A 27,388-nucleotide genomic window follows, 5' to 3' on the forward strand; every position below is an offset into this window, starting at 1 on the left:
GTACTCATCAGCACTTTTGTTATTTATTTGTATTTCTATAACATAACATCATTGAGGGACATTTAGTGAAATAACTCTCTCTTTCGTTTTCTTACAAAATCTCATTTCTATGAATTTTTACTGTGGTTACAGCATGAAAAGATCTTCCCAGTTGGATTTTAAATCAGTTTGTTACTTATAGGCAACTAAATTATTAATATTATTTACCCAGAAATATCATGTGCATTTCATTCATAAGCCTTCGAGATTTTGACCAATCTATTGTTGTTTCTTCTATAAATGTCAACCATAAAGCTATTTCTTAACTCCAACATTAATTTTTAAACATTTTAGTGTGAGATTTTTTAGTGAGACTGTTTTACTGAATATTCTTTGTTTTGTTAAGGTAGGTGCATTTTTTTTAAAGCATGATGCATAATGCACATATATACTGGAAGTAGGTATAATAAATTTCAATTTTAATTACTATAGTATAAGGAGAAAGTGATAGTAATAGAAACACACAGTCTAATTGGGTAAAATATGTTTAATTATTTCACAACCTTGTTAAGCATAAGAAAAGTTAAAGAAAACACTTCAGGGGGACAACTAATACAATGTGTCAGCAAAGGGATTGATAACAATTGATAATATATTTTAAACTATTTTCTAGGTTCCTATTCCAATGAAATCTATTGTTTATACAATGTTTGTCTTAGGGACAATTTTTTACTGCACCAGTGATTTGAGCTATTCACTGTTTCCACATTTTTTGCACGGGTTTGTAGCTTGGCTTGTAGTTGGTAAGTAAGACAAAATACAAACTAAAAAATGCTTGTTTGTGGAAAGTGGAAAACCTATTCTTGACAAAATTGATACTTTCTCTCATAATGCCTTTTGTTTATTTTATTGACAGTTTTGGTGTAATTTATACACTTGATGCCAGAGGTGTGTTGTTAAATGACATGAATTCTAGCACAGTATAGCCAGCTACTGATTAAATTATTAAGTTATATAGACATGATGATGTAAATCATTGAAATGGTCTCTCACATGAGCAATGAATAGTGTCAATGCTATTAAACAAATCCTTCAGATAAGAAAGTGAATTAATCAAGTTGAATCAAAATTATCTGAATACCTTTGAAGGCTTTCCATTCAGGTGGTTGAATTCATGCTTTGAGTAAAGTTTCTTCATCATGGCAAACTGTACTTAATAAATTATATTGTGTTATTTTTACCCCCTGTGATGTATCTGTTTTTAACATGATTTGTACCAATCATCAGGAGGTTTTGTTTTCAATTTACTTGATGGTTCATTTCTTCAAAAAAAATTTAACAGAAATTTTTTTAAAGCTGTTTTGAAGTTGCTCTTTAAAATTATGAAATAAATAAATATAAGTATATTAAATTAAATGTCAAAATTTACTAACATAGATACTTTTAGACTATGGGAAATGAAATATTGAGATGGAATTGGAGCTATATTGCAGCCTTTTTGGTTTTGTTTTTATAAGAAAACAGGAGTGTTCCATTGAAGAATATGAAGTAAATTAAAAGTCTGTATCTTCATGTTCATGTTGAGCTTAGAGCATTAAAGTATTTAATGGCTTCTTGTTTTGCTCTTTTTTGGAAGCAAACTATTTTTATTTTGTTGGCATTTAATTATGTGTAACAAAAAATTCTTAAAAGTTAATTCTTAATAAATTTGGATCCAATAATTTTTTTTTTAAATTTCTGTAGGTTGTGTACGAAGGTTTAGAATCGTCAAAGCAACAGACTTAAATTTTGTATCACTTTTCTGACACAAACCGGCAATACAAAGAACTGGCCAGAACAATATCTGAAACATTTACTTTTTTAAGTTATTCCTTGTTGTCGTTCTCCACTTCAGTGTTTAAATACTATTAGTTAGCAATTATCTTCCTTAAAAAAATAATAAGGCCAGTAATGTTACGTAGATAAGGTGAGCTGCAAAAGCAAATCCATTTAACAATAAAATAAACAAACATGTCTGTGCCGACCAGATGATCAACTTTTTAGCCTTTTCATTCTCAAGCCTGTTTTTAATATTGTACGTTGTAAAACCTTAACATTTCAGCATTTTAAAAATCATTAGAGTTGTTGAAGTCCTGACATATGCTTTTCTCTGCTCTGCTTTTTTACTGTCTCGGTATATGCAAAAGTAACAAGGATGTAACAAATATCTTATTATATAAAAGAACATAAAAAATTTACAATAAAATACACAAAGCTTTTCGTAAATAAAAATTTGTAAATTTTATATGTTCTTTTATATAATAATCCTACTATGGCAAAGAAAACAATTTTAAAAAATAACAAATATCTCATTAGTCTTTTTTTGGTGCTGTCATTGCAGGTAAAGGAGAACTAACGATTGATAAGACATTGTGCTTAAAATGTTCCTTATGGTGTAAATATGAACTGTGTAAACTTTTTTTATGTTTGTGAGCTTAAAGTCAAAGTAGTCATACAGTCGCCATTACAGTGTCAATGAGGGCTTTCTGTTCGGTAAATTACTAATTTGTGTGATGTAATTCCGCAGGGATGTAGACAAACGCATTCTAATTAAATGAAGTGAGGGAATACTAAACAGGAAAACTGTGTCTCCTGTGATTGTCTGAAAGTAATTTTGTTCATCATGTTTTGAAATAAATATCCCTCGCAGAATATAGTAATGAGTGTATCAATATAAGTGTTAGGTGTATTCAAATTTATTAGAAAATTTTTCTTGTGTTATTTTTTCTATAAAAACATCTTGGTAAACAAAAGATACTTTAATTTGCTACGTTTTTGTGAAAGCAAAGCAAAACAAAAGCAAGGTCAAGGTTTTTTTTCCTATTTACATGTTTTCGCTTGTCAAATTCTTGGAAATTATTTTTTCTACAAGGATGAATGTCTACTAGAATTTAGCTTGTCTTCTTCATCGCTCAAACTTCGTGATAAATTTGAATCCCTCTGAGAAGACAAAGATGTAACTAAATCTTCATCCATTATCTTACAAATCCTAGTGAGCTAAACACGCCACGTGACGTCACAAATCAATTAAAATATGTACAAATCAATTTGGCTTTTTTTTATAATGGCAGTGACCGTTAATGTAATTATCGATTTTGGGGGACAAAATTTGGACACAAAAAAATGAAAAAATTTAAATTTTTTTGTGCCATGCTGTTTTGTGATATGTAAGAATGATTAATTATAGGTTTTTTTCGTAGTTATCCTTTAAGAATTACTGCAAGGATAAGCCGTGATAACTTTACATCTTTAAAACTTGTCAAATCATGTAAGTTTGTTATTGTGAAAAATGAAATAAAAAATGATATTGCTTGTATATCTGCTATCAATTTAAATAATAATACAAAATAATTGCACAACTTTCTTTTTCAATACAAAACATATGTTGTGTTCCTCTTTGTTTTTATTTTTCAACTATTTAATTGTAGAATAAAAATAGAAATAATAATAATAGGAATGTGCGGATGTACAAAGAACACAGCTGCAAGGTTCAGTCACTGGACTATGATAATATGACTAACAATATTTGCTAATTCTTTTTCCTGCGAAGTTTCTTAGATTCTTAATGTTCTTTAAGTCTATTGAAAAAAGCTACAATGTAAATTGTTGTCATGTTTGGAGGTTTGTGTTAGTACTGGGAAATGTAAATTTCAAGTCCAAATGCAAATTTCTAAAAGTCAATATTTATTTCTTCATAATTGACACCATTATTTAAGGTTTAAAGAACCATTGGAAACTTCCATGCATTTTTTACTCTAATGGGAACCAAATATAATGCTCATGTCTAATTAGCATTACCTAGACTTTCATTCTGTGGTGTGGACAGAGTATCTGTTTCAGTTATTATATTGCAACAAAATACATCTGTATATGATAAAGAAAAGAAAAAGTTTGGTGGAATATAAAACAGAAATAGAACTGCTCATTTTTATTAAATTATTAATTTGCATCAGTGGTTTAACAGAATAATGATGAAAAATTGATCTTCTTGTAGACGTAATGTGCATTGAGGTGTAATGTGTTGCATAGTGTTTGTGCAGGATGATATGATGGCTTGTTAACCACAAGATAGCAACATAGCTGTGGCTGAGGCTTGCAGTCAAAACCTGTGTTGAATTTTCAGTTGAAATTTTTGAATTTTTGCTTCTTAAACACACTTGGATACGCTAATACTTCCTTTGAGATGTGCTTGCATGTTTATCATGAAGGTTGATGCATATTTCTGTTTAAACCTCAAAGAACAGTAATTGACAACTGATTATTTTTTCTTATTTTTACCATAAAGCCTGTTAAAAAACAACTCAAAAACATCTTGATAATGAATAAATTGAATTAAATTTTAATATTCTCAAAAAAATCATATTTTCAACCTTAATTTACTTTTTTATAAAGATTTTGTTGTTGTTTTAGTTATCAAAAGTTAATTTCACAATGAATTATTTATTCTCGCCTCTCCCCCCTCCTAGACATTTGAAAAAACAAACTTTGATTAAAAAAAGATTAAACTATCCAATGCTCTGAAAGTGGGTTGCTCTTTTCATCTTTTCTTCTTTGTGTTTTTTTCAAACTTAATGTATGTCAGCTTTCAGAATAGATCAATTTCTGATAGATAATTGAGTATTGGTTGATTGATTGACTTTTATTCTGAGAGTGAGAGAATGGAGAAATTGTGTTGAATGTGAGAACCCGTTGTTTAAAACAGGTGTTACAAAGATAGTTGCTGCATGATTGATGTATAAAGAAAGAGAGAAAATTTTTTGTGAGCTTGAATGCAGCTCTGAGTGTGGAAAAAAGTTTATAATGAAAAGTTAGTGTCCAGTAAAACAGAAATAAAAAGAACTCCATTTCGAAAGTTGTTTATTTAAAGTTTTTTTATGCAAGCACATGAATACTAAACAATAGTTGATCATTTGATGTTATATTTCTGTTTACTTCCCTGTGCTCATTCAATGTGGCTGCTGCAATGTTTTGTTTTGCTACAGAAGAGAAACTTTTTAATGCAAAATAGCTTTGCAATTTTAAAGTGCTTATGTTTTAGTAATAAAATAAATAAATGATAATATAAAATTTAGAAGTACATAATATAAATAGCAAAAGTGTTGAAATATAACAATGGCTGGTAAAAATTATCATCAGTCGAATCTTGTTGATTTTTATACACTTCCATCTCCTGGAAAGGTAGGTTATATGGTGTTTTGTTTATGTTGCGTTAAATCCAATCTTGTACTCCGCATATTTTTAACATTTGTTTTGCAGTTGAGGATAGATTTTATAGATGAGTTGCAACGTGACGTAATGTTTTGATTTTGCCTCGAGAACAATGGACATGTGCACAGGCAAAATTATAAAAAACAGACCGCAACGATCGAAAATATTAAGTGTAAAAAAACACTGACGCTAAAATTGGTAATGTCTGCTCTTAACATGGAAGATAATTTTTTCCAATTCATTTTCAACCTTATATTCCTAAAAAGATTCAATTTTTCTATGTGGTTCTTCGTTTCTTGCCTGTCAGGATGCACCCTAATATATGGAACTTTGTAAACATTCGCAACTCAGCTATATTACACAGAATTCAACCTGAAGTATTTTTAATATTTTTGTATATAGTTGTGTACCTATAATAGATAGTGCTCTAAACTATACCTTACACACAAGCTAATCGGGGGTGGCAATATAAAAATATTAAAGAAATTACGATTTTTGAAATTAACAAAAGGTGTTTAAACGAAAAGCAAGACCTTTATATATCCCGAAAAATTGTAATGTAAGAAAGAAAACAGAACAAATTCTTAGAATTAATTAGAAATAAAAAGAAGACATGTTTTAAGGGGCAACAAATAGGCCAAAAACAGTGCATAGTGGTGGCAGAGTTTTTAAGTAGAAGTTTTTTAGCAAATTGACACAAAATAAACGTAAAAACAATATAGACATATTCAAGATTTCAAATGGGTAAGACCATGAATTTTTCAACTTGCAATTCAAATTAAAAGGTAAAAGCAATGGTCAAGTACTAAGAGTTGGCACTCTTTAGCCTTTCTGATGCATGATTATGTTGGACTGTTGTTGAGGAGGGTTGAAGTGCCTTGAAATGTCTTTACTGTTATCCCTAGAAAGTCTGTTAAGAAGTGACCAATAATATTTTGCTCTTTGTCACAGTGAAATTTCAAAACAACTGATATTCTGCATGTTTAAGAACAAGTATGATACCTTGAATATTCGAAGTGCAAATTAAAAAAAGAAAAATCGAATTCCCAGTTTCTTGTGGATGTTTCACAAAATCCTTCCAAGTAATTTGTTTTAATTTTATTTAAATTATAAATTTTTTACATCTTATAACAATTTTCTAAACCAAAAAAATTTTGATTAAATTTGGTGTGATGTTAAACTTAGTGTGAAAGTTGTTTCAAGTAAATTACCATAAAAAGCAACCTGCTTTCACAGTTTAAAAAAACTTATGTGTTCTAGAAATTGTCACTTAATATTTTGAACAGTATTTAACATTTAAATAGAAAATTATGGAGTTCCAAAAAAACTTTTTTCTATACTTATAAACTTACAACTCAATGAAGTATATACATGAGTTTAATTAATTGTGCCTATACTATAAGTAAAGTAATTACATCAGTTAGTGAAGTTTTACAGGGGCAGACAAGGTCATACTCATTTCCTAAATTATGTTCTAATTAACTTCATAAAATATGTGTCATCATTAAAATCATTATTTGCAATTTGCCATCTTTTTCCTCATCTTGTGTAATCTTATCTTAATTTATTCTAATTACTCCTAGAATCTTATATGTTTATATTGGAAGTTCATATTTTTTTATTACTTGTAGTGGGATGGGAAAAAGTTTAGTGTGGGGTGAAATAGGAAGTAGAAATATTTCTGACACTTCTGATGTATGAAATAAAATTAAAGAATGAATTGATTTGCTCAAAATGAATGTAACTCTGTATCAATTATTAGATCCTTGTGGTGTTACAGTTGTCGTAAGTTTTATTTTGTATGATTACTTATTTCATTGTACAATCCTGTGAATGTATGAATTTTTTTCTGTAGATTTTGAAGTTTATTCGAGGTAATGGAAATTCATTTCTGGCAAAGAATTCTTGGGTTGGTGACCAACTTGAATTAGCAGAGGAACTATTAGCTCATCAAGATGAATTTGAAAAGTCGTTCCAGGTTTGTCATTACTGAAATAGAAAATAATAGTGAAAGAGAATAATGATAAAGAAATAGAAATAACAGTCAGATATATACCTTGGGTTCGAAAAGCTTTGCATTCTTCAAAATTTTTTATGATTAGCAGATTGTACTCTGGTAATATTCACGGCTACTATAAAGCAATATGTGCCTGGGTGATGGAAATCTGAAGGAAAACTTTTTTTTACATGGAAAAACTATTGTTAAAAGAAAATATTTTCAATTTTAGGATACATACCATAAAGCAAAAAAATTACTAGAGACTGCCTCTCAATTGGCTGAAACGAAAGAGTGTGATCCTAATGAAATTAAATTGAAAGCATCACAGCTGGAGATAGAAGTCAAAGCGTTTACATCAAAAATAAAAAAGAGAAGAGAGCTTTTAAAGATGGCTGTTAGTTTTTTTAAAAACACACAAAAGGTAATAGCAGGAACTGAAATATGAATAGTTATTTATATGGTTGTTATTTTAAGGTGCCATTTTTGTTACCTTGTAAGTTTCAGGATGTTCTAAAGGCTAAAATACACGGTAAGTTTAAACACACCTTTTAAATGTAAGATAAAAATAACTTACCATGTAAACAGGAAAGAGAAGTTGGACATGTTCAACTTTTGCTAAGTTTTTTCTATTTAAATTCACAGAATAATAAATGAGCTATTGTTTAAACTAAAGATTTGAGCATATTTCTTCGGTTTCTAATCACAGCCAGTGCTAGTCCGCTTTTTTTCTTTTACCATTATCCCTTCTGCTGCTAAGCAATACCCACAATAAAAAATATACATGTTCTTTATTTAGAATTTATTGTTAAAAAAAAAATATAAAGAACTTATACATTATAACTTAACGTGTAGACAGGTGTATTATTTGCAACCAAACTTCGTTTAAACTTACCGTGTATTTTAGCCTTAATGCTTTAAAAATTTCGATAACTAGACTTACATTTTGTAATGATCAGACCCCCATGTTATTCAAAAAAGATGTGTTGATTTATTGAATATCTTTTTTAGCTAAACAAAGCTACTGACAAACTAAAAGACGAATTGCACTTAGAAACAGAAAGCAGTGCAGAGCCTCAGAACTTTGACACACAACTTGAGAAACACAGACACGAATGCGAAGCAACGTTAGAGAAACTTCTTACAACTGTACACGAAGGAGAAAAGCTGAGTGCTGAATTGTTGCATGAAAGTAAGTCGACTAGCAAGGACTCAAAAACTTCATGGTTTTCAGCTGCATCCAATTCGCCCGGACAATCTAGACTAGCAGTTGAACTTTATTTAAAAGAATTAAATCATAATAGACAAAATTTAGAAAAACTCTGGCGAGGTAGACAGCAGAAATTGGATTATTGGGTCAAAGTGAAACATTATGAACGTGATACAAACACACTGTACCTAGATGTAAATAAATGGAATTCATCATGGCAGAAGAAAGAGTTATCATCTGATGTAACCAAAGCAGTGACCATGGTAGAAAGATTTGAAAATGAATTCAATGAAATATCAGAACGTTTTTGTGCTTTGTTGCATGAAGGGAAAGAACTTGAACATTTGTTGGTGACATGTGGTATTGAGGTTGTTATAACATCACAAAACAACATTAAACTAGATAGTGTAGCACATGTTGGTGCAGTATTACATAAGCTACAGTTGGAGTATGACGTTATTAAAAAAATATTCCATAAACTTAAAGTGAAATATGATTTTTCTATCAAGCAGAGAAAACTGGAAGCAGATGCAAAGAAAGTGTCTAGTTGGGTTCGCCATGGAGAAACTATTTTACAAGCTTCACAGGATGCAGGATCTTCAATGTTTGAAGCGGAAGCCATATTGCGAGAGTATGAACGATTTCATGTGGCAATTGAGGTTTGTATCTTACCTACATCATTAAGCAATATAGGGAGAATGATCTAAAAAAGCCTTTTGTTTTTCAAACACAATTAGACAGTTCTTTTAAACACAATTAGACAAGGTACAAATTATGATTTTTAAAGCAGTTGAGAAAAATATAACTACACTTGTAGCCAAATTGCACTTTACATGATTTTATAAACAAAAACCAAATAGAAAATCTACACCGTGACAGTTTACATTGTTTAAGTAATTAAATTTTCTGTCATTTATAAAGCCTCATTAGCACTATCGTGACCCTTGTTGACAATGTCGAATTGTTGTTAAGCATTTCTTTAATTTAAGTTTAGATTTCTATTTTGACATGATTCATAATTTTTAGTATTTTGTGTTTTTGTCTTTTATAAACTATTCACATATGTTTGTATTATAAACCATGTGATTTCTTTGATAGACTACACGACTAGGGGTTATGGATATTCGTGAAAGTGCTAATAAGCTGATCAGAGAGGGACATCCTGATCATATCACCATCGAAAATGTAGCAGCTGCTGTAGAATCAAAATGGCAACTGTTAATGAAACATGCGGAAGAAAGACGTGGTGTTGTGTTCTCGTCATACAATTTTTACAGGGCAGCTGATCAGGTACTTTTTTTTCTTGAGCCTATATTATATTGGTTGACACTGTTGCATTTATAGATCAATTATTATTATGTGATGCCTTTATATATGCATTTTTTTGGACAATAGGTTGGGAAGCTATTAGATAAGTTTAGTAAGGACTGCAAATCAGATGAGGATCCCTGTGAGAAATTTGCTGATTATGAACTCAAATTTAAACGTGAAAAAATTGAAGCATTGATTAAGAAATCTGAGCCAGAGAAGAAAGCAGTAGAAGATGGATGTTTGAAGGTGAAAGAGAGCTCTGAGGAATTCTTAAGGCGTGTTTTGCCGAAGGGAGATGGTACTACCACACCTGTGATTGATGGTGCTATTGGAAGACTTGAAATTACTGTGAACGACCTTGTTGAACAGGTTACCAGTCAGGAAGCTTTTGTGTTAAAGCAAATACAACTGCGAAAGACTGTGTTGGCAGGATGTGCTGAGATGGTATGGTTTGAAGAAAACGTCCAAGAGGTAGAATACTTTAGCTTTTTTTCTGAATTTATTTTGTACTAGGAATTTGTTGGTCAAAACTCTGTTGGTAATAGAATATTGATAGTAGAAGAATCAATTAAAACCATACATTTAAATTTTGAAATGAACACTAATATTATATAATAAAATGTAACCACCGAACTCGAACTCGAACTCGATTTGGCCAATTCTGTGTTTTCCTTTTCAGACTCTCCAGTTGATAACTGAACAGGGAACTGTTGTAAGTGATGGTTTTAAAACACTCGATAAAGAAAAACAAGATGAGGGGGAGAAAGAGACTTACCTGCAAAAACAAGAAGAATATAAAACAATATTCCAAGAGATTCGTGAGAAAGTGAAGCAGCTTCTTAAAGAGGCTTCCGACTTGGTTGGACGGCTGCATTTCCATCGTGCAAAAATTAGCGAGCTGGCAACATCTATAGACATGCGCTATAAAGATTTAGCCTGTCATATGAAGCAGTATCGCGAATCACTGGAAATAAAGCTTGGCTGTACTGTTCCTGAAGTTGAGGTAGGGTAAAATTCAAGGTTTGGGAGTTAGGAGCACTCATCACTGATAACAATTTAAAGTCAAAGTATGTAAAAAAAAAAATAAAAAAAAATGGACATATTTTCTGTTCCCCACCCTTAACATGAAATGGTTTCCCTTTTCTTGAATTATCAAACCGTTAAAGCAAGCAGACAAAGTGAAACATGCTACTACGCAACGAATTTATAGAGAAAGTATTACTGCTATTGTTTGAAGTGTACAACTTTATAAAATTACAAACAATAGTTTAGTAGCTAAAACTAACTGTTATTTATTTGCAAAGTTTCTGTTGACATTAAGCTATAGCACGGTTGAGACCATATGTAAACAAAAGCTATCAACGAAATATTACATGAATGGAAGGTGTTAAATTCTAACGGAGCTCTTTTTTTAAATACCTTTGAAACGTTACCACAGCAAAGACGGAGTTAATTTTGCATACTATTGAAATTAATGTCAATTAATTGCCAATTTAAAAAATGGTGTAATGGCATATTGAAGAGAGAAAAAGAATTAGTGCATTGTAGCCAAAAAGTATTTAAAAAATAAAATTTTCCACGTAGAGGAATTTTCTTGTTTTGGCGATTTTAAAGGAGGTTTTGTCACATTCGATTATACAGCAGTGTTTTTCATACCAGGGTATAGAGAAATAGGCAAGTCAGTTCGCTTTTTTGAGTGTGATAGAATTTCTTTCTGAAGACATGTTTGTCACTTACAGCGTTGAAAACATGAAGACCTTTTTTCTAGGATGAAGGAGAATGGCCCTGCATATCGGCGTTTCAACCTTCTGACATCAAAGCCGTTACAAGAAGAGATGTGTCAAATGATAGTGGTATTCATGAAATGACAGAAGAAAAAAGGCGATCTGTGAAAAGAATCGAGTAAGATTTATTATCCCTTTTCACTCACAGAATCATTGTTTTTGAATAACATTTTATAAGAATGTTTTCGTTTGTTGCTTAGACTCAAATTAATTCTTAGACTCAAATCTTAGGATAATGTCGAACTCTAAGCCTGCCGCTATTAAATCATAAAAGCACTTTTTCAAAAGTTTTAAGGTTTGTTAGCAATTTTCATTCATTCATGTTTAGATTCATCATTAAAGAGTTAGTCCAAACAGAAAAAGCTTACGTGGACGACCTTAAATGTTGCATTGACGTAAGTTTTTTGCGCATACTATGTTGCTCAGTGACTAAATTCGATTTTACATGGACTCTTGTACCACCGAACAATTTTAGTACAGGATGTTTTATGTATATTTTATGTTTTTACAGCAATTTTATTTTTAGAACATGCCTTCGAACTTCCAATCTTGGGCTTTATTTTTTTACTAACAGATCATCTAACGTTTTCATCGTTTTTTTTAGAATTTTCTAACTCCAATGTACAATAATCCCGACCTTCCGCAAGCGTTAGTTGGACGCGAAGATGTTATTTTTGGAAATATCGAGTTGATCTACCAGTTTCACAGCGAGTAAGTATCTCTTAAGCATCAGAAGCTTTTTTTATTCCATATCATTCTTACTTTTTTTGTGATTTCATTTTGTGCGTCTTTTTTCCAAGTAAAAGTTTTCCGTTTTTCGTCGCCATTTTAGGCCAGTTAAAGTTATCAGTATTCTTAGACCACTCGACAACCTGTTTTTGCTATTGCTCGTGGTTTCAATTTCAACTGCGATATCTGAAATAAGCTGACAAGTAACTTAATTAAATGGCGTTGTTTCGTAGCTTGTACAAATCTCGTTTTCATTATTTTAGTGTATTTTTCCGGGAATTGTCGAAATACGAAAATGCTGCTGAAAACGTCGGCCAATGTTTTACGGACTGGGTACAAATATTTTATCCGTTATTTGTTTATTTATTTGTTTTGTTAGATTCTTCATCTAAGTAAGTCTACTTTTTATTTCGTTTTTCTAATTACTGAGCTTTATGTTATTCGGTTTTATTCAGGCGGAGAAATTTCACATGTACGTCGAATTTTGCGCCAACAAACCAGATTCAAACACACTGTTGATCGAACACGGAGAAAACTTTTTCGAAGATTTACAATTAAAAAAGAATCTTGGACTCTCTATCGCAGCGTATTTAATCAAACCTGTGCAAAGGATAACGAAATATCAACTCCTCCTAAAGGTACGACTTCTTAGTTTTTATATTTCTTGATCTGCCAGCCTGTCTTAATGTAAAAGCAATGTGATAGTGAAAACGAAAGAAATTAACAACTGGTAATAAATTAGAAATGCAAACGTTATTTTTGTTGTTGTTGCTTAATGGGAGCGTTTTTTCAGGAATGCAGAAAAAGGTCAGTATGTTTAAGAAGGAAAATAAAACACGGCGAATTTACTACCTATTTACTACCAATTGAGCTTTTTATTTCCACCTATGTTCAAGTAAGTTTGTGATACACAATGGATAGATCAAGGGGAAATACTTCGTATGACTTATTCTGATGGTAAGAAGGAATGAAATTCGCAAAACTTAGTCAGCGAGAGTGCTTTAGTTCTCGCTCGTCGAAAAACCGATAGTAAAAGCTGACAATAATTTGATAAAACAACTGATATGCCCTGGGTTGTCTAAAAAGATTAGTGACGACCTCGGGTAACCGTATGTGTCATCTTTTATAACTGTATGTTTTTAATATTAGGATTTGTTGTCTTGTTGCGATGATGCAAACAACACTCTTCAGGTAAATTGTTAATTAATTTAATCAACCAATTAAATTCGTTTAATTATTGGTTTACACAAATTCATGCTGAAATAAAGTTTACCCAAACTCGATCCTTCTCTTCTCTTATCAACTAAAAAGTTGTTTAAGAAAAAACGTGTTGTTTTCTTTGTTGTTTGTTTATTATTTTTTTTGTTCTTTTTATGAAACAAAGAACTTAACTGAGAACTGGATATTCTTATTTTTTTACCAGCATTTACCAGCAACAGTTTTTTCACACCTTGGTGATTTCATTTTCTTATTTTCTGTTTTAAAATTTCAATCCTGGTGTTTCTCTTTTATTAAAAATCGTGAAAGCCATGCAACTTGACAACTGTTTGTATAAATCACTGTTAGGCGTGTTGCAAGTGATTTGAGGATCAGTTGTTTTTATTGAATGAGCTCAGTGTAACGGGACACCAATTGTCGTCGTTGTAACTAATTCAAATATTGACGTTGTAAAAAGATTTCGAAAAGAAAAAAAAAATTTAAAAAAAAGAAGCTTCGTATAAACAACGTAGTAATATAGTACATGGCAAAGAAATTTTTTTCTTGACTATAGAAAATCTTATTGGGTCTTATTAAGGATGTTTCGTAATCGAAAGCAGTCGTTTGCTGATTTGCGGACTTTGCGAAAACGCTTTCGAAAGGTGACTATTAGAAGAGTACAACTGACATCACTGCGAAGTGTGTGAAAAGTAGTCTGAAGCGTAGTATGTAAAAACTCTCTATTTCTTTAGGCTGGATTGGACGTGATGTTGGACGTCCCACGAAGAGCTAACGATGCCATGTATTTGTGTTTAATCAGAGGATTTAACGTATTTTTTTTAGTTTTAAGTTTATTGATTTACTTGCATCTGTGCTCCATTGTCTGTAATGGCTTACGCCTGAGACTATATTTCTTCGTTTAACATCAAAGGACGTTGTAGTATTTATAGGTGTTACAAATTAATTTATTTTCCTCTTTGAGCATACCTGTTTCGAAAGTTTAACCTTTCTTCTATCTTTTAATTTTGATGACATTAATATAATCGATATGTCGACCTTGTTATTATGACGTGTTGTGACGACTTTATGTTGATATTATGTCGTTGTTTTGGTAACGTGCTTAGTAAACTGTGTGTTAAATACATAATTAGAATTAATTAACTGTTTATGTAATAATTAAAAACATCGAACGCTTAATATGGAGATATAATTTGTTTGCATAAGATAAATTTCGTTTTGTATGTCTAATCACATACCATGTGTTGGAATGGAGATACACGTATGTGTGTAAAGTGTTTGTGGGATTACCGTGTTATCCGTATTGACGCGAGAATATTTTGTGACATACTAACAACTTATGATGATTTTTAATCTCTTAAACTTTTCATTTTAACCAGAAAACGAAAAAAAAAGAAAAGATATTCTCCCAATGTACCCTTTTTTATATTTTGCGGATATATTAGTCCAGTTGCCAAGATCCACTAATGAAATAGGTCCTTTACGTCCAAAATTTTTTATCCCTTGATATTTTTATTTACTATAGGAGGGAAGTCTTGAGGCCCTTGGAAAGATTTTGCTTCAAGATTCATTCACAGTTTGGGATACGAAACACATCTTAAAGAAGGGAAAAGAACGACACGTGTTTCTGTTCGAACAAGCTGTCCTTCTTTGCAAAGAAGTTAAAGACATTGACGGGAAATGCATGTTCGAGTACAAGTATAAACTAAAGACCAGCGAGATGGGAATCACGGAACATATTGCTGAGGATAAATGTAAGTTCGCCATATGGACTGGTGCGCCGCCGTTTACGGAAGAGAAACGTGTTATAAAGGTATGTATGAGTCCAATCAAAAATGTTTTTACTTACATATATCCGGTTTTTTAATATTGTTTTATGTGTTTGTTCGCAGGCTAACTCAGAGGAAGTAAAACAGATGTGGGTGAGAGAAGTACGCGAGTTGACGCAACAATTTCAGTTCGGATTAATCACAGCACAAAGTATGTTTCAAACTGTGTTTGTTTCTGTCACATGCTGGCTTGTTGTGTTTCCCTGTTTAATTATCTCCTTACTTGCTGTAATTCTAGCTTCGTTCTACCCTTCATCTCCAAGACGAAAAGGTGGACGCAAATGCACAAGTCAGGCTGACCTCAGCATGACGTCAGAGTAAGATATTTGTTTTTAATATAGCATACTTTCTGGTCTTGTTTTTATACCCTCAATATTTTCATCTGGTTTCGTGTGTATCGCTGTAAAGAAACATGCAAGTGTTACGGACATGTTTGATGTTCTCAACTTTCTGTTACTGACACAACTTTCCCTGTGACAACTTACAATGTATAGTGTGAACATTCTCGAGTGAGGAGAAACATACTTATGAACGCTTTCGCTTCTTTTAGTTCAAGTTTTCTAAACGATCGCCAATCTGTAGACTACGAGACAGCTACAGTTTGTAGTCGTGTAAGTATATATGTTTATTTATTTTTGTTCATATTTTTTTTTTTTTTTTTGGTTTATTTATTCACCCATCTATTCTTCCACATAGTTATCATGAGCTGTCTCCCCGACGCTTATTAAAAATATGTCAACAATTTGTAAATAGCTTTTAGATGAACCCTCATAACGTTAATAATCTTCGCTTATTTTAATTCATAGCGGAAAAATCTGTTTTCTATTTAAGACGTTTAATTTTAATAAAATCTTCGTATGCAGAGAATTCTTGTTTGCGGATTTGTATTGATATATCAAATATCTACAAAATGTTCTTGTTGATAATACAGAAATGTATAGTTATTTAAAATGTGTTTATAATGTTAGCTTGTGACGTTTCAAATGGTATATAAAGCATGATAATAATTTTCTCATTTTGACTCGTAATGACTTTAAAATGCGGATTAACCACTTCTATTATGTCGCGATATTAACGTAGTTAGTGTTCCTAATCATGCATAAGGCGGAGATTTGAATCGATTGGACGTAGCGCGTTTGTTTAGTTGTGGTTTACGTTCAAATTAAAAAGTGTGGCGAGTTAAAACATGACTTTCCGCGATGTTGCCAAAACCCAGTGCGATTTAATCGGCTGCTACCCGTCACCGTTTCGACTGCGAAGGTCGAAATCGTTACGAGTACGAAGGGTGACACAAACGGTAATATTTTCTCCAGTGCATCGAATTATTAGGAGTTATAATTTCGGTGTGTAGTCGCATGATATTTTTTTCTTATTTAGACATCGTTCGATAACTATCCCCGTGACGGTTACGTCGTCACTGAAAATTACACGTCGAAAGGTGCGAATGAGTTGTCTTTGACGAAAGGCCAATGTGTTGAAGTGTTAAGCCGCCCTCCTGGTAGTCGTAGTTGGCGGGTCCGTGTTTTAGATGGATTAGAACAAGACATGGAGGGACTCGTTCCTCATTTGATGCTTCGTAAAATTGAGGATTCTCCGCTGCGAGGGAAACGTTTGTCAGTGGAAACGCTGAACAGTCAAAGCAGCGAAGGTGAATATTTGTTTATATATGAAATCGAAAGTTTTTTTTTAATTTTAGTATTCTTTACTCTGTTTAAAATATGTTTTAAATGTAGATTCTTTCCAAACTGAAAGTCCAAAAGGTTCGACTCATTCCGTGTCAGGAAGAACGTCACCAAAATCACGTCGTCGTGCGAAATCGGTGAATTTATCTAGCACACTAAAGTACGCTTAACTGTTTATGTTTTACTATTTTCCTTCTGAATGTGTTCTTTTATATTAATTACTGCTTCAATAGCTCTCGCGTAGGAGATTTTCTGCTTAACTTAATTACGCATGCATTGCGGTGCTCTCACCCATCAATTTTTTCAATGTTAACTGTTTTTCAATGTGTTTCGTTTTTCCGATTAGAATGAAAACTTGGTCACGTGGCACTGCAAGAAAATACGGAACGTTGCAAAAACCTCCACTACCTACTACACCTATCAGATCTAAAGGCATCTCCGGTGGAGGGTCTAGAAAATTACAGGTGTGTGATCTGATTCATTTTATTGTTTAGTGTTTCTTTGGGTTTTGTATAATGCAAATTAAACTTGTTTTATTAGGCTCTTCTTGGGGCTCCTGAGAGCGACATCGATCTGTTGATCAGACCTAGCGATGGCAAATACGCGACGCTCGGTCGATCTGCTTCGAAAAATACGGAAAGAGTAAAATTTTTGACGTCTTTTGAACCTGAAGATGCCGGTTTTCAAGAAGGTGATTTAGACTCCGACCCAGACTCAATTAGCGATTCTAGCGACGCGTTGAATGGAAGCACGAAAGACATTGACGTCGAGGGTCGATCGCTCACGAAAAGAATGTAAGTTACTCGCGACATTTCACTCGAAAACTATTTTTCATTTACTATCTTACGTGTAAAGTGATGTAATGGAGTAGCGGTCCCTATTACAGTGTACATGTTTTTTTTTTTAAATTCTAAAAGTTTAGTCATTATTCTTATTTCCCTATTAACAATATATCTATTGTTATTCTTATAAAAAAGGGTGTGTTTGATTTTGATAAAAGATTCTTTTGTATTTTAGGGAGGTGTTGAATGAATTAATACAATCAGAGACTGAGTATATCCGAGATTTGGAGATTCTAGTTCATGTAAGTTATGTTAAGATTTTATAATTCTTTTGCTGTTCGTCACTCCACGTTAAGGGAGATTTTCATGAAGCGAATTGAACGGCGAATTCGATGGTGAATTCCCTTTTTAATTTCCACGACAAAATAAACTAGACGTCAAATTCATTGTTTACATTGGTTAACCCCCTTCTGATTGGTCTAAAACTAGCAGCAAAGCCTTTAGCCGCGAAAAAGTAGGAACTGTTTAAACTTTTCAGCGAAGCGAATATTTCGATGCAAAATCATAACAAACAAAACTGCGCATGCTCAGATACAATTCGCCGTCGAATTCGCCGTTCAATTCGCTTCGTGAAAACCCCCCTTGAGAAGCAAGCAATAAGTGATCATTTATTTTTTCAACTTAGACTTACCTTCCAAGCATGATCAAAAGTGATCTTCCAACTGATTTGAAGTCAAAAGAGAAAGTTATTTTCGGAAACTTACCAAATCTCTTAACCTTTCACAAAAACAGTCTGCTCAAAGACCTGCAGAAATGCATCAATTCGCCAGAAAAGCTTGGCTCTGTCTTCCTAAAAGCTGTAAGTATCTTAGCCAGTCAGCTATTAAGAAGTAGAATTGCTGTCGGATGAATCTATCAACATACTTGTTTGCCTACAGGAGAAGAAATTTGAATTGTACATTCATTATTGTGCTAACAAACCCAGATCGGCAGCGTTAATTGATGGCTTTTTGGGAACGTTCTTCAACGAGTTTTCAAACACTATGCAACCTAAGATCGATATCAGCGAATACTTGATGAAGCCTGTACAGCGGATCATGAAGTACCACGCGATGTTGAAAGATTTTATGAAGTATTCAGCCAGAGCTGGATTGAAAGTGGATCAATTGACAGTAAGTTCTTTCCGCAATTTAGCTTAATGTTCAAAATAAATTTTTCTTCGAATGAAGTTAATGTTCCAATTAGCAATGCTGTTTTACTTGCTAATTATTCGTGAAATACGTGATGTATTTCTATTTTTAGAAAGCAATACACGTAATGCAGGTGATTCCCAAAAAAGCTGATGATGTCATGAATGTTGGCTTACTTGAAGGATTCACTGTAAGTAAAAACTTAAACAATAGGAGTTCATTTTTTTAAAAAAGTGAAATTAACAAAGTCATGCTTTCATGTTGCAGGGTAACTTGAATAATCAAGGCAAACTTCTCGTTCAAGACTCCCTGTATGTCGGCAATGCAAAAACGCAAGAACCACCAGTGGACAGAAGAGTCTTTCTCTTTGAGAAGCTTTTGATATTTAGTGAACCATTCGAACGAAAATCAAGTTTAACTTTTCTCATATTCAGACACAGTGTCCAGGTGTGTGCCACACTTTATTTGCACATTTTTTTTGCGTATGAACGACGGATTTGGCTCAATGTAGCCAACGTCTTTATTTAGACGCACACGATGGGTTTGACAGCTAACTATGACGATGACCCTTGCAAATTTGCAGTTTGGAGTAAACGCGACAGCGGAAGTTCGGAAATCTACGTCATGACTGCCCGTTCAGCTCCACTTAAGAAAACCTGGATTGATGCTATTCACCGGATTATCGAAGATCAGTACGAAGAAGCCAAAGGTACATCATTTTGTTAACTTGTAAATAATCTGTTTTGTCTGCTTGGGTGTCATTTTATCATGATTTTTTACCATGTCCTGATCACGTGCGTTTTTGCGGACGAGGTTTTGAAAGATGTCTTTTCCATCATTGAGAGAGAAAGAAAAAATCTTGCAATTCCACGAATTTTTTTACATACGATATAAATAGGATAAGAAAACATCTTCCAAAACGTCGCGCGTCAAACTACCCTGTGTAATAAAACAGAGAAGTCTATTAAGAGTGACTGATTTCTTAAATGATTATTTAAAAAAAATTGAGCAATCAGATGATCATCCTAATTTTTTAATAAAGATAATGCTATACTCGATCCATTCTAAATAAGCGTCTTTTTTGCCTACCTTGTGTTTCTGTTACTCATGTTATAAACAATGTGTCGTTCATTGACGGTGACGTCTTAAAATTACGACTGTTGTTAAAGTAACTACAGCCGTGTGAATTATTTCTATCCTTAAAATAACAATATACTAACAATTACTTAACATTGTTTTCTTCGTGTATAGAAACCAGGTTGGTTTCACATTACTGTAGCTCGTAATCATAATACTAACTAACACTAACCATAGTAAACACCCGGTTTCTTTAGACTTGCCGGACGATATTAGACAATTATTATTGGAATATGAAGAAGGTTCGATATGTTTTAATTCGTAATATAATTAAATAAATTAAATATAACCAACTTAAAATAATCTTCTAATAGTACTAATGATATTTATTATAATCTTAATAACTGACATAACTACTAACAGCTGCCATTTTAAATGTTAGTGTTTACAAAAATAACGTGGTCTTCTACCCAGTTCCTTTGATTTTTTTTATACTTCACGTTTGTTTTGTGGCGCAACCCTGGTCACACTTCCTAACTAATAACAACATGCTATCTTGCATCCTAATCAATGACGCGTGTGTTTAATTTTTTAGCTTATGGCACGTATCATGTAGCGCATAGGTGAGTTGAATTTTTGTACACTTCAGTAATAATATTTCAAAGGTAGTTACTATCGATTCGATCTTATCGCCTAACGTGATTATGATGCATAGACGTTTTTGCTAATTGTTCTCTGACGCGCACGAATGAATAAATAAACAAATTACTACAGGCCATGCCGTGTCATATTTAAGGTCTGCGCAGGAGTGCCATGTTTTGATGTTTTGTTTTGTTTTATTAACTTTTACTGGGTTAAAATCTAATCTAACGAATGGTGTTTCAGGCTTTATTAGTCATACACGCAGACCACAGAAGTCACGTGATATGTTTTTATTGTAGTGACCAGTCTTCCGATGGCGTATCAAATGTACTTGCGAATGGAAACTCTACAGTCGATAGCATGGTAAGTCTAAACTATAATAACATGTATAGATGATTTAAATATCATAAGTTAAAACACCGGAACCGAAACGAAAGAAAACACTACTCTATGATTGAAGGGATAGTTATTGGTTTTCATGTAAGTAAAATACCGTTTTTTTGGTATGTTTCATTTCCAGTTATTTTAGTTATTCCAGACTATCTGTTTACTTGCTAGACACATGACATTTGATATATTTTGCCAGCAGTAACGCACACAGTTGTGCATGTTTTTGGTACAGCCCGTCCATTTTTACCGGTGGCATAACTATTAGCCTATTGAAAATATGTCTTGTATATAAGAATGTGATTTTAGACTAATATCGAAACTGCCTCATTATCGTTTTTTGGTGCTGCCTTAAATTGCTATTGTTTATTTGTGATTTGAATTATAAAGAAGGAACTTAAAGCTATTTCTTATTACATCGTTCATTCATTTATTCATTTATTCATTTTTTTTATTTTCTAGGGTCAAATCACACCAGCGAATCAGTCGTTAGATCCAATGTTAAAACACGTGAAACTTATTCCATTAGACCAGGCGAAATCTTTAGAAGATTTAACTAAACAGACATTTCCTTTGGTAAATAAGAAGTAAATAAATAAACAAAATGCGTGTTGACGACATTAGATTTCCTCGATATGTTGTCATAAAAATTAGCTTATTATTTCTATTGATGTTTTTTATTTATAGTAGATTTTTTAGTTTATCGAATTGTTTTGTATTCTATTATAGCGGGAAAGCTATACTGTGACAGAAAACTATAACACACAAATGTTGGACCATATGTCGGTGCAAAAAGGCGACATCGTGTTTCGGCTTCATCGGGAAAAGAAGAGTTCGCAGTTTTTTTTGATGAAGAGTGCATCAAAAGAAAACTCTGGCTTGGTACCGTCAAAAATTTTGAAAAAGTCAAGCGATATTAAAAATAACGATGAAAAATCCGATTCGAAATTACGTCGCACGTCTAGTTTCGGGTAAAATCTTCTTCTTCAGTTTACTTTTTTATAAAAAACACGATGGGACACGCTGAGATTAGGTGCTTTTAACTGCTGACTGCTATTAATTTTTTTTTTTTTTTTTTTGATTTTAATAACTTTCTATTTACATTTATTTAAATTCTATCTTTATTGTCTTTCTCTTTCGTAGCAACAACGAGAAATCGAAAAAAGATCGTTCGAAACGTTCCAAAACAATGACCATAAAGTAAGTTTTACGCTTCGTTGTTCTGTAAACGTAATGTATGGCGACTAAGGACTGCCATCCAAAAAAATAATTGAAAAAATAATTTATGTCTTAATTCCAAATCGAAAATAATAAAAATAATTTATTGTTTTTAAATAAACTAAATAAAAAAAAATATCGCGCCGGCCGAGGACTGGCAAAATGTTGCTCCGAGCAATGGAATTTAAATTATCTATTATTGCGCGCTAATACATGACAACAACTTGAAGAAACATAGCGAAACGAGGTTGTGAGCATGCTTGGGAAAGGTTTGCTGCTGGAGTTAAAAGAGATTAAAACGTGGTAGTGTGGGAATAGATAATGGAAAGCAGCATGATATTGGTTCATTAATACTAAAAAATCAATAAATGGCTGTCCAGCAACTCGAAAGCGAACCGTCTGGCAAGGCCAAAAAATACGAAAGGGCAGGCCCTCAAGAATTTTTTACCATTTCACTACAATGAAGTTACGATTAATAATATCAAAGAAGCCTGCCTGAAACACTATAAGGATAGCCTAATTCCTGGTATGATGTGTTACGTATTGGCCGGGGAAATCTTCTCCATCTTGCTCCAAAATAACACATCTTCCAAATTTTAAAGTGATACATGTTAGATTCATAAAGGATGACATGTACCATAGACATTCAAGTGGATATAACTCATTAATGAACGATAGTCGCATTCTGGAGAGATCAGCTTTTAAAACTACATCGGCAGCTCGAAAAAAATGAGTATAGTAGTAGTACCAAGACTGTATCGTCCGTTAATCCTAAAAGTATTTCTGTTTCAACAATGTGGAGAATGGATAGAGTTATTACCACTGCAGAGAAGCCAGGTAAACTAGTTGAACTTTACGAATTTAATATACATAAAATGGCCTGGGAATGTCCAAAATCTATTGAATTTTTATTGAAGAGACTGCATTCGCACAAGGTGGTTTTCGCTCCGTTTTTAAGGTAACCACTGCAGAAAAGATGTTGTGAAGTACTTTTTAGACAGTAATATTATAAGTACCAAAATATGGACAATTTAAATCAACAATTACAAGTTAAAGAAACACCTGAAACTCTTGCCCGCCGTGCTGTACAAATGCATACACTTGCTAAAAATATCACAGAGCAATTGCAGCTAAAGATATTAGATTACAGAGAACTGAAACTGTCCTTCGGTGAATCATTCAAGTATAATAGGGCTATTTTGGGGAGACAAATAGAAACAAATAAATATGTTATGATTGAAGAGTATATTGATGGTTCGTTCTCAAAGTATATTAATAATGATGGTACCATCATCTGAGACGCATCAGTGACGCATCCAACTGATCAAGATATTTTTTTATTTGGAATGGGAAATCTTTCTTTTATGGCATGTCAAAAATTTTTTGAAGAGCATACATGCAATATTTACTGCAGATATTTGAATATTGAGGAATTTAGACCATAAAGTTTTGAATTTTTATAATATATGACTTCACACTTTTTTTACATAATCTTCTATTTATGCATTAGATTTTAAAGTTAAATATAACTGTACAAACGTATCAGATGTAATCAAAACAGGACGGACAATTCCTTCATATTTTTCACGGAGTTCTTCAGTGATATAATCGTCTCCTGTTTCAAGCACACACCAGAAAGTTCAGCCGATCTTTTCAGTTCATCTTCAGATAGTTTGAAATCTGAAACAGTCAAATTGGTAACAAGTACTACTGTAGCATTAGAAACTTTTGCGAGCAGAAATTACTGACATTTATAAAAAATTTCATCCTAAAGCGTACTACAGCTATCTTTTGTTTTTATTATGTTAAACATTTTTAAGTTGTTATGGTGTTAGGGTATTGCTCAGACAATAATCAAACATTTTTAAAAAATTCTCGACTTTCATAACATACCACAATTTTTAAGTCCGTACTTCTCGGGAAAGGAGTATATATAACATTTACTGAAATTATAGCATAATGAATCAAATTTGTTTACAAACAACAAATAACTTCACCTGGTTAGAAGTCGAAGGTCCATATAGTACAGAATCAACAGGATCTTCTAAATCATCATCATCTTGTCTTAGATAGGCTTGCAAGGTTGCCATGGTGCCAGTTTCTGCTCCATGATCCATTCGCAAGTAGGCAGGAAGGGTACGTCTTTCGTATAGGTATTCTAGGTACCATTTTCCAATAAACAGCGGATTAAAATTTGTTGTCCAAACCTGAAGCCACAATATTTTACGACTGCATGTGTCTATGCATCCATAAACAGCTAATGGAAACGTTGAGTTCTGGTAGCCCATGAGCCTGTCATGCCCATCGACAGAAAGCACCCAATTTGGACCCTTAAAAGTGAAGTGGTTCGTTATTTTTCTTTTTTTTAAGCCAAGTTGTCGGTTTTCTAAAAGCTCCGGATCAGTATCGTACATCATTTACGTTCTGTCGTGTGGTATTTTTATTTCGTATTTCTGCCCCAATTTAAGGTTCATAGCTCTGTAGCCTAAAAGTTTTCCAGGTCCTTTCATCTCTTTGCCAATTATTTTTTGAACATGAGATACCGTCACATCTGTGGCTGTATAATAGATCTCAAAATATCTCAGCCTTCTATCTAAAGTTCTTAGACTCCATAAATAGTATGGGTAATCACGAGTTACGAAATCAAAAACTTCTCTACGTTGTAATCCTTGAGAAACATACTGCACAAGATCATTTTTCAAGGCTCCATCGTCTTGCCATGTTCCGCTGAAAGCCGCCATATTTGTTCATGCATTTTTTCAAACCAAACTTATGGCCATTAGTCTAAACAACATTTTGGCAGCTCTCGGCCAAGGCAAAAATTTAAATTCAATTTAATGCGATTTTAAAATATGAATTAGAGTTCCGTGGTCAAAAAATGATCCGAATTCAATTTAAAAAGATTTGAATTCAAGTTAAAATACGATTTGTTTTTAATTTGAAATTAAATTTAACTTCGTTTCAATTTTAATTTTAAATTTATATTTGAGGTATAGTAATAATATTCATAGTAATGCGAATTTAAAATAGCAACATCAAGTTTTATTGCTTCGATAAGAGAGACTCTATGGAGACTTTGCGAGAGCGTTTAATTTCTTTTGACTCTTCGCTTTACACAAAACATATACTTCGCTTTACACAAAACATATGGGATTATAACTTGTGTTTTTACAAGCCATGTGCTTCCACAATACTTTTCTCGAGTCTTCAACACTGAAGTACTGTTATTTACATGAATTAGATATGAACAATATAGCCGACATCACCTGTTCAAATATAAGTATGAAAGTAATATAAGATTTCTTTGTTTAAAAAGTTTGCTTCTTCCCAGCGTAATGAATAAATTCATGCCAGTTTAATATTGAAGTTAGTTTTTTAAAAGGAAAAATTTGGAACTATGTTTCATAAGATCAGGAGAGGGTTTGTAGATGAGCATTTTTTTCCGTAACTCGTAAATGCGTATGAGAAGTGTTGTAGTTTCTATACATGTTTATGTTTGTTTTTTAGTTCCACAAACTTGCTGAGAACAGCATCTTTAAGACGGAAGAAAAAAGACAAGGATAAACACAACTCCACGCCCAAATCAGTTCTCGACAAACTTCATCATCACTGGACGTCAAATTTCGACTCATCCGATGACGAGGTAAAAGCGTCGGAAAGTTTAGACCGAATCCTCACACGTGACCCAAAAACGACTTTTGAGGTCTCTCCTGAATTTAAAATTTTGCCGCGCGATGTGACGGTGGAAGCTGCATCGCAAGTTAAACTGACGTGCACTGTTGTGTCTAACCCACCACCCCGTATCACGTGGTCTAAAAACGACGAAACTGAACTTATATCGAACCATAAATACAATATTAATTTTGAAAACCATTTATGTACATTTGAAATATTACACACCGAACCATCAGATACCGACACTTACACAGTGACGGCGACGAACTCGCTAGGTAGTGCATCATGCTCGGCGAAAGTTGTCGTCGAAGGTGAATGCAAACTGGGGGTACCGTCGAAACCTTATGCAACTGAAATAACATCAACATCGATTTCGTTGGCATGGCAACCGCCAATAGATAGCCAATTAGTACCCGTGCATGCGTATTCCGTGCAATACCAGGAAGCGGATTCTTCTAACTGGCAGGTGGTGATACCTGTGTGTCATGACACCAGTGCGGTTATTGATGATTTGACACCCGGTAGAAAATATCAATTTCGAGTGAGTGCGAACAATGATGTTGGGCTAAGCGAGACAAGCAAAGATTCGGATACATATGTATTGTCTGAAAACACAGGTAAATTAATTTGTCGAAGCGAGAAAAAAATATGCTGATTGCGAAGAAGTTTTGATTTATTTTATTCTTCTCATTTTTTTAGAACTGAGTCAACCAGCTTCAAATCCTTACGAAATACATTGGCGAGAGAATATTGAAGAACACTATAATATTTGTGGAGAACTAGGTAGAGGTCGCTTTTCTATAGTAAAAAGATGCGTTGAAAAAAGTTCTAATAAAGAATATGCGGCGAAAATTGTTCGACGTCGTATGTTGTCGAAAGAAGTTGTCGAAAGTGAGGTCGCAATTTTACAGATGCTGAATCATCCGTCTATTGTATCTGTACATGAAATTTACGACGCGCCCAAAGGTCTGGTTATTGTAGAACAACTGTAAGTTAGTTACAAATGGACCTCTTTAAAATTAAGATCCAACGTTAGCTTTTATATCTGATATCTTTCTTGTCCCAGGAAATCGTTTTAATTTATTTATTTATAAGTGTAACATTGAATGAAAATTGTTTTCTTCAGATTGGCTGGCGGTCGTCTGTTTGATCACGTCGTAATCATGGACTTACTGACGGAAGAGATCGCAATACATCACGTTCGGGAACTCCTTCTTGCTATACAGTACATTCACAGTCTTAGCATCGCGCATCTTGACATTAAGCCGGAAAATATTCTACTCACTGGAGGTGATGAACCCAAGGTCGTTTTGTCAGATTTTGGGGAAGCTATTCGTCTTCGATCGGTGCCGTACGCGCACGAGTTGTCTGGTAATCCAGAATTTGCAGGTAAAAAAACACTATCATTTGTGATAATTGCATGAGAATTATTCGT

General features: G+C 33.1%; 1 protein-coding gene across 5 annotated transcripts in view; it reads left to right on the plus strand.

Annotated features, from left to right (window-relative positions):
• LOC130641573 (triple functional domain protein-like) overlaps positions 1-27,388 on the plus strand; it is a 72,722-nt gene that overhangs the window by 44,430 nt on the left and 904 nt on the right. For 2 of the 5 annotated variants that reach the window (XM_057448436.1, XM_057448439.1), the window contains 37 exons: positions 7,082-7,204; positions 7,455-7,646; positions 8,234-9,091; positions 9,531-9,722; positions 9,828-10,214; positions 10,423-10,746; positions 11,512-11,645; positions 11,856-11,922; positions 12,132-12,238; positions 12,520-12,589; positions 12,712-12,894; positions 13,406-13,447; positions 14,206-14,283; positions 14,997-15,284; positions 15,364-15,451; positions 15,539-15,617; positions 15,851-15,911; positions 16,678-16,948; positions 17,034-17,142; positions 17,329-17,446; positions 17,523-17,776; positions 18,000-18,066; positions 18,450-18,623; positions 18,703-18,936; positions 19,067-19,144; positions 19,222-19,401; positions 19,483-19,663; positions 20,289-20,333; positions 20,627-20,654; positions 20,973-21,036; positions 21,523-21,636; positions 21,790-22,031; positions 22,204-22,260; positions 24,352-24,414; positions 25,786-26,570; positions 26,653-26,941; positions 27,080-27,342. In XM_057448436.1, the coding sequence (XP_057304419.1) occupies positions 7,082-7,204; positions 7,455-7,646; positions 8,234-9,091; positions 9,531-9,722; positions 9,828-10,214; positions 10,423-10,746; positions 11,512-11,645; positions 11,856-11,922; positions 12,132-12,238; positions 12,520-12,589; positions 12,712-12,894; positions 13,406-13,447; positions 14,206-14,283; positions 14,997-15,284; positions 15,364-15,451; positions 15,539-15,617; positions 15,851-15,911; positions 16,678-16,948; positions 17,034-17,142; positions 17,329-17,446; positions 17,523-17,776; positions 18,000-18,066; positions 18,450-18,623; positions 18,703-18,936; positions 19,067-19,144; positions 19,222-19,401; positions 19,483-19,663; positions 20,289-20,333; positions 20,627-20,654; positions 20,973-21,036; positions 21,523-21,636; positions 21,790-22,031; positions 22,204-22,260; positions 24,352-24,414; positions 25,786-26,570; positions 26,653-26,941; positions 27,080-27,342 (6,889 nt within the window). Of the gene's footprint in view, positions 1-5,041; positions 5,197-7,081; positions 7,205-7,454; positions 7,647-8,233; positions 9,092-9,530; positions 9,723-9,827; positions 10,215-10,422; positions 10,747-11,511; positions 11,646-11,855; positions 11,923-12,131; positions 12,239-12,519; positions 12,590-12,711; positions 12,895-13,405; positions 13,448-14,205; positions 14,284-14,996; positions 15,285-15,363; positions 15,452-15,538; positions 15,618-15,850; positions 15,912-16,677; positions 16,949-17,033; positions 17,143-17,328; positions 17,447-17,522; positions 17,777-17,999; positions 18,067-18,449; positions 18,624-18,702; positions 18,937-19,066; positions 19,145-19,221; positions 19,402-19,482; positions 19,664-20,288; positions 20,334-20,626; positions 20,655-20,972; positions 21,037-21,522; positions 21,637-21,789; positions 22,032-22,203; positions 22,261-24,351; positions 24,415-25,785; positions 26,571-26,652; positions 26,942-27,079; positions 27,343-27,388 lie in introns of those variants that run through there. The other 3 variants (XM_057448440.1, XM_057448438.1, XM_057448437.1) reach the window with 3 other exon arrangements.

This window comes from Hydractinia symbiolongicarpus, chromosome 4 (assembly GCF_029227915.1).
Source record: "Hydractinia symbiolongicarpus strain clone_291-10 chromosome 4, HSymV2.1, whole genome shotgun sequence".
Lineage (NCBI taxonomy): Eukaryota > Metazoa > Cnidaria > Hydrozoa > Anthoathecata > Hydractiniidae > Hydractinia > Hydractinia symbiolongicarpus.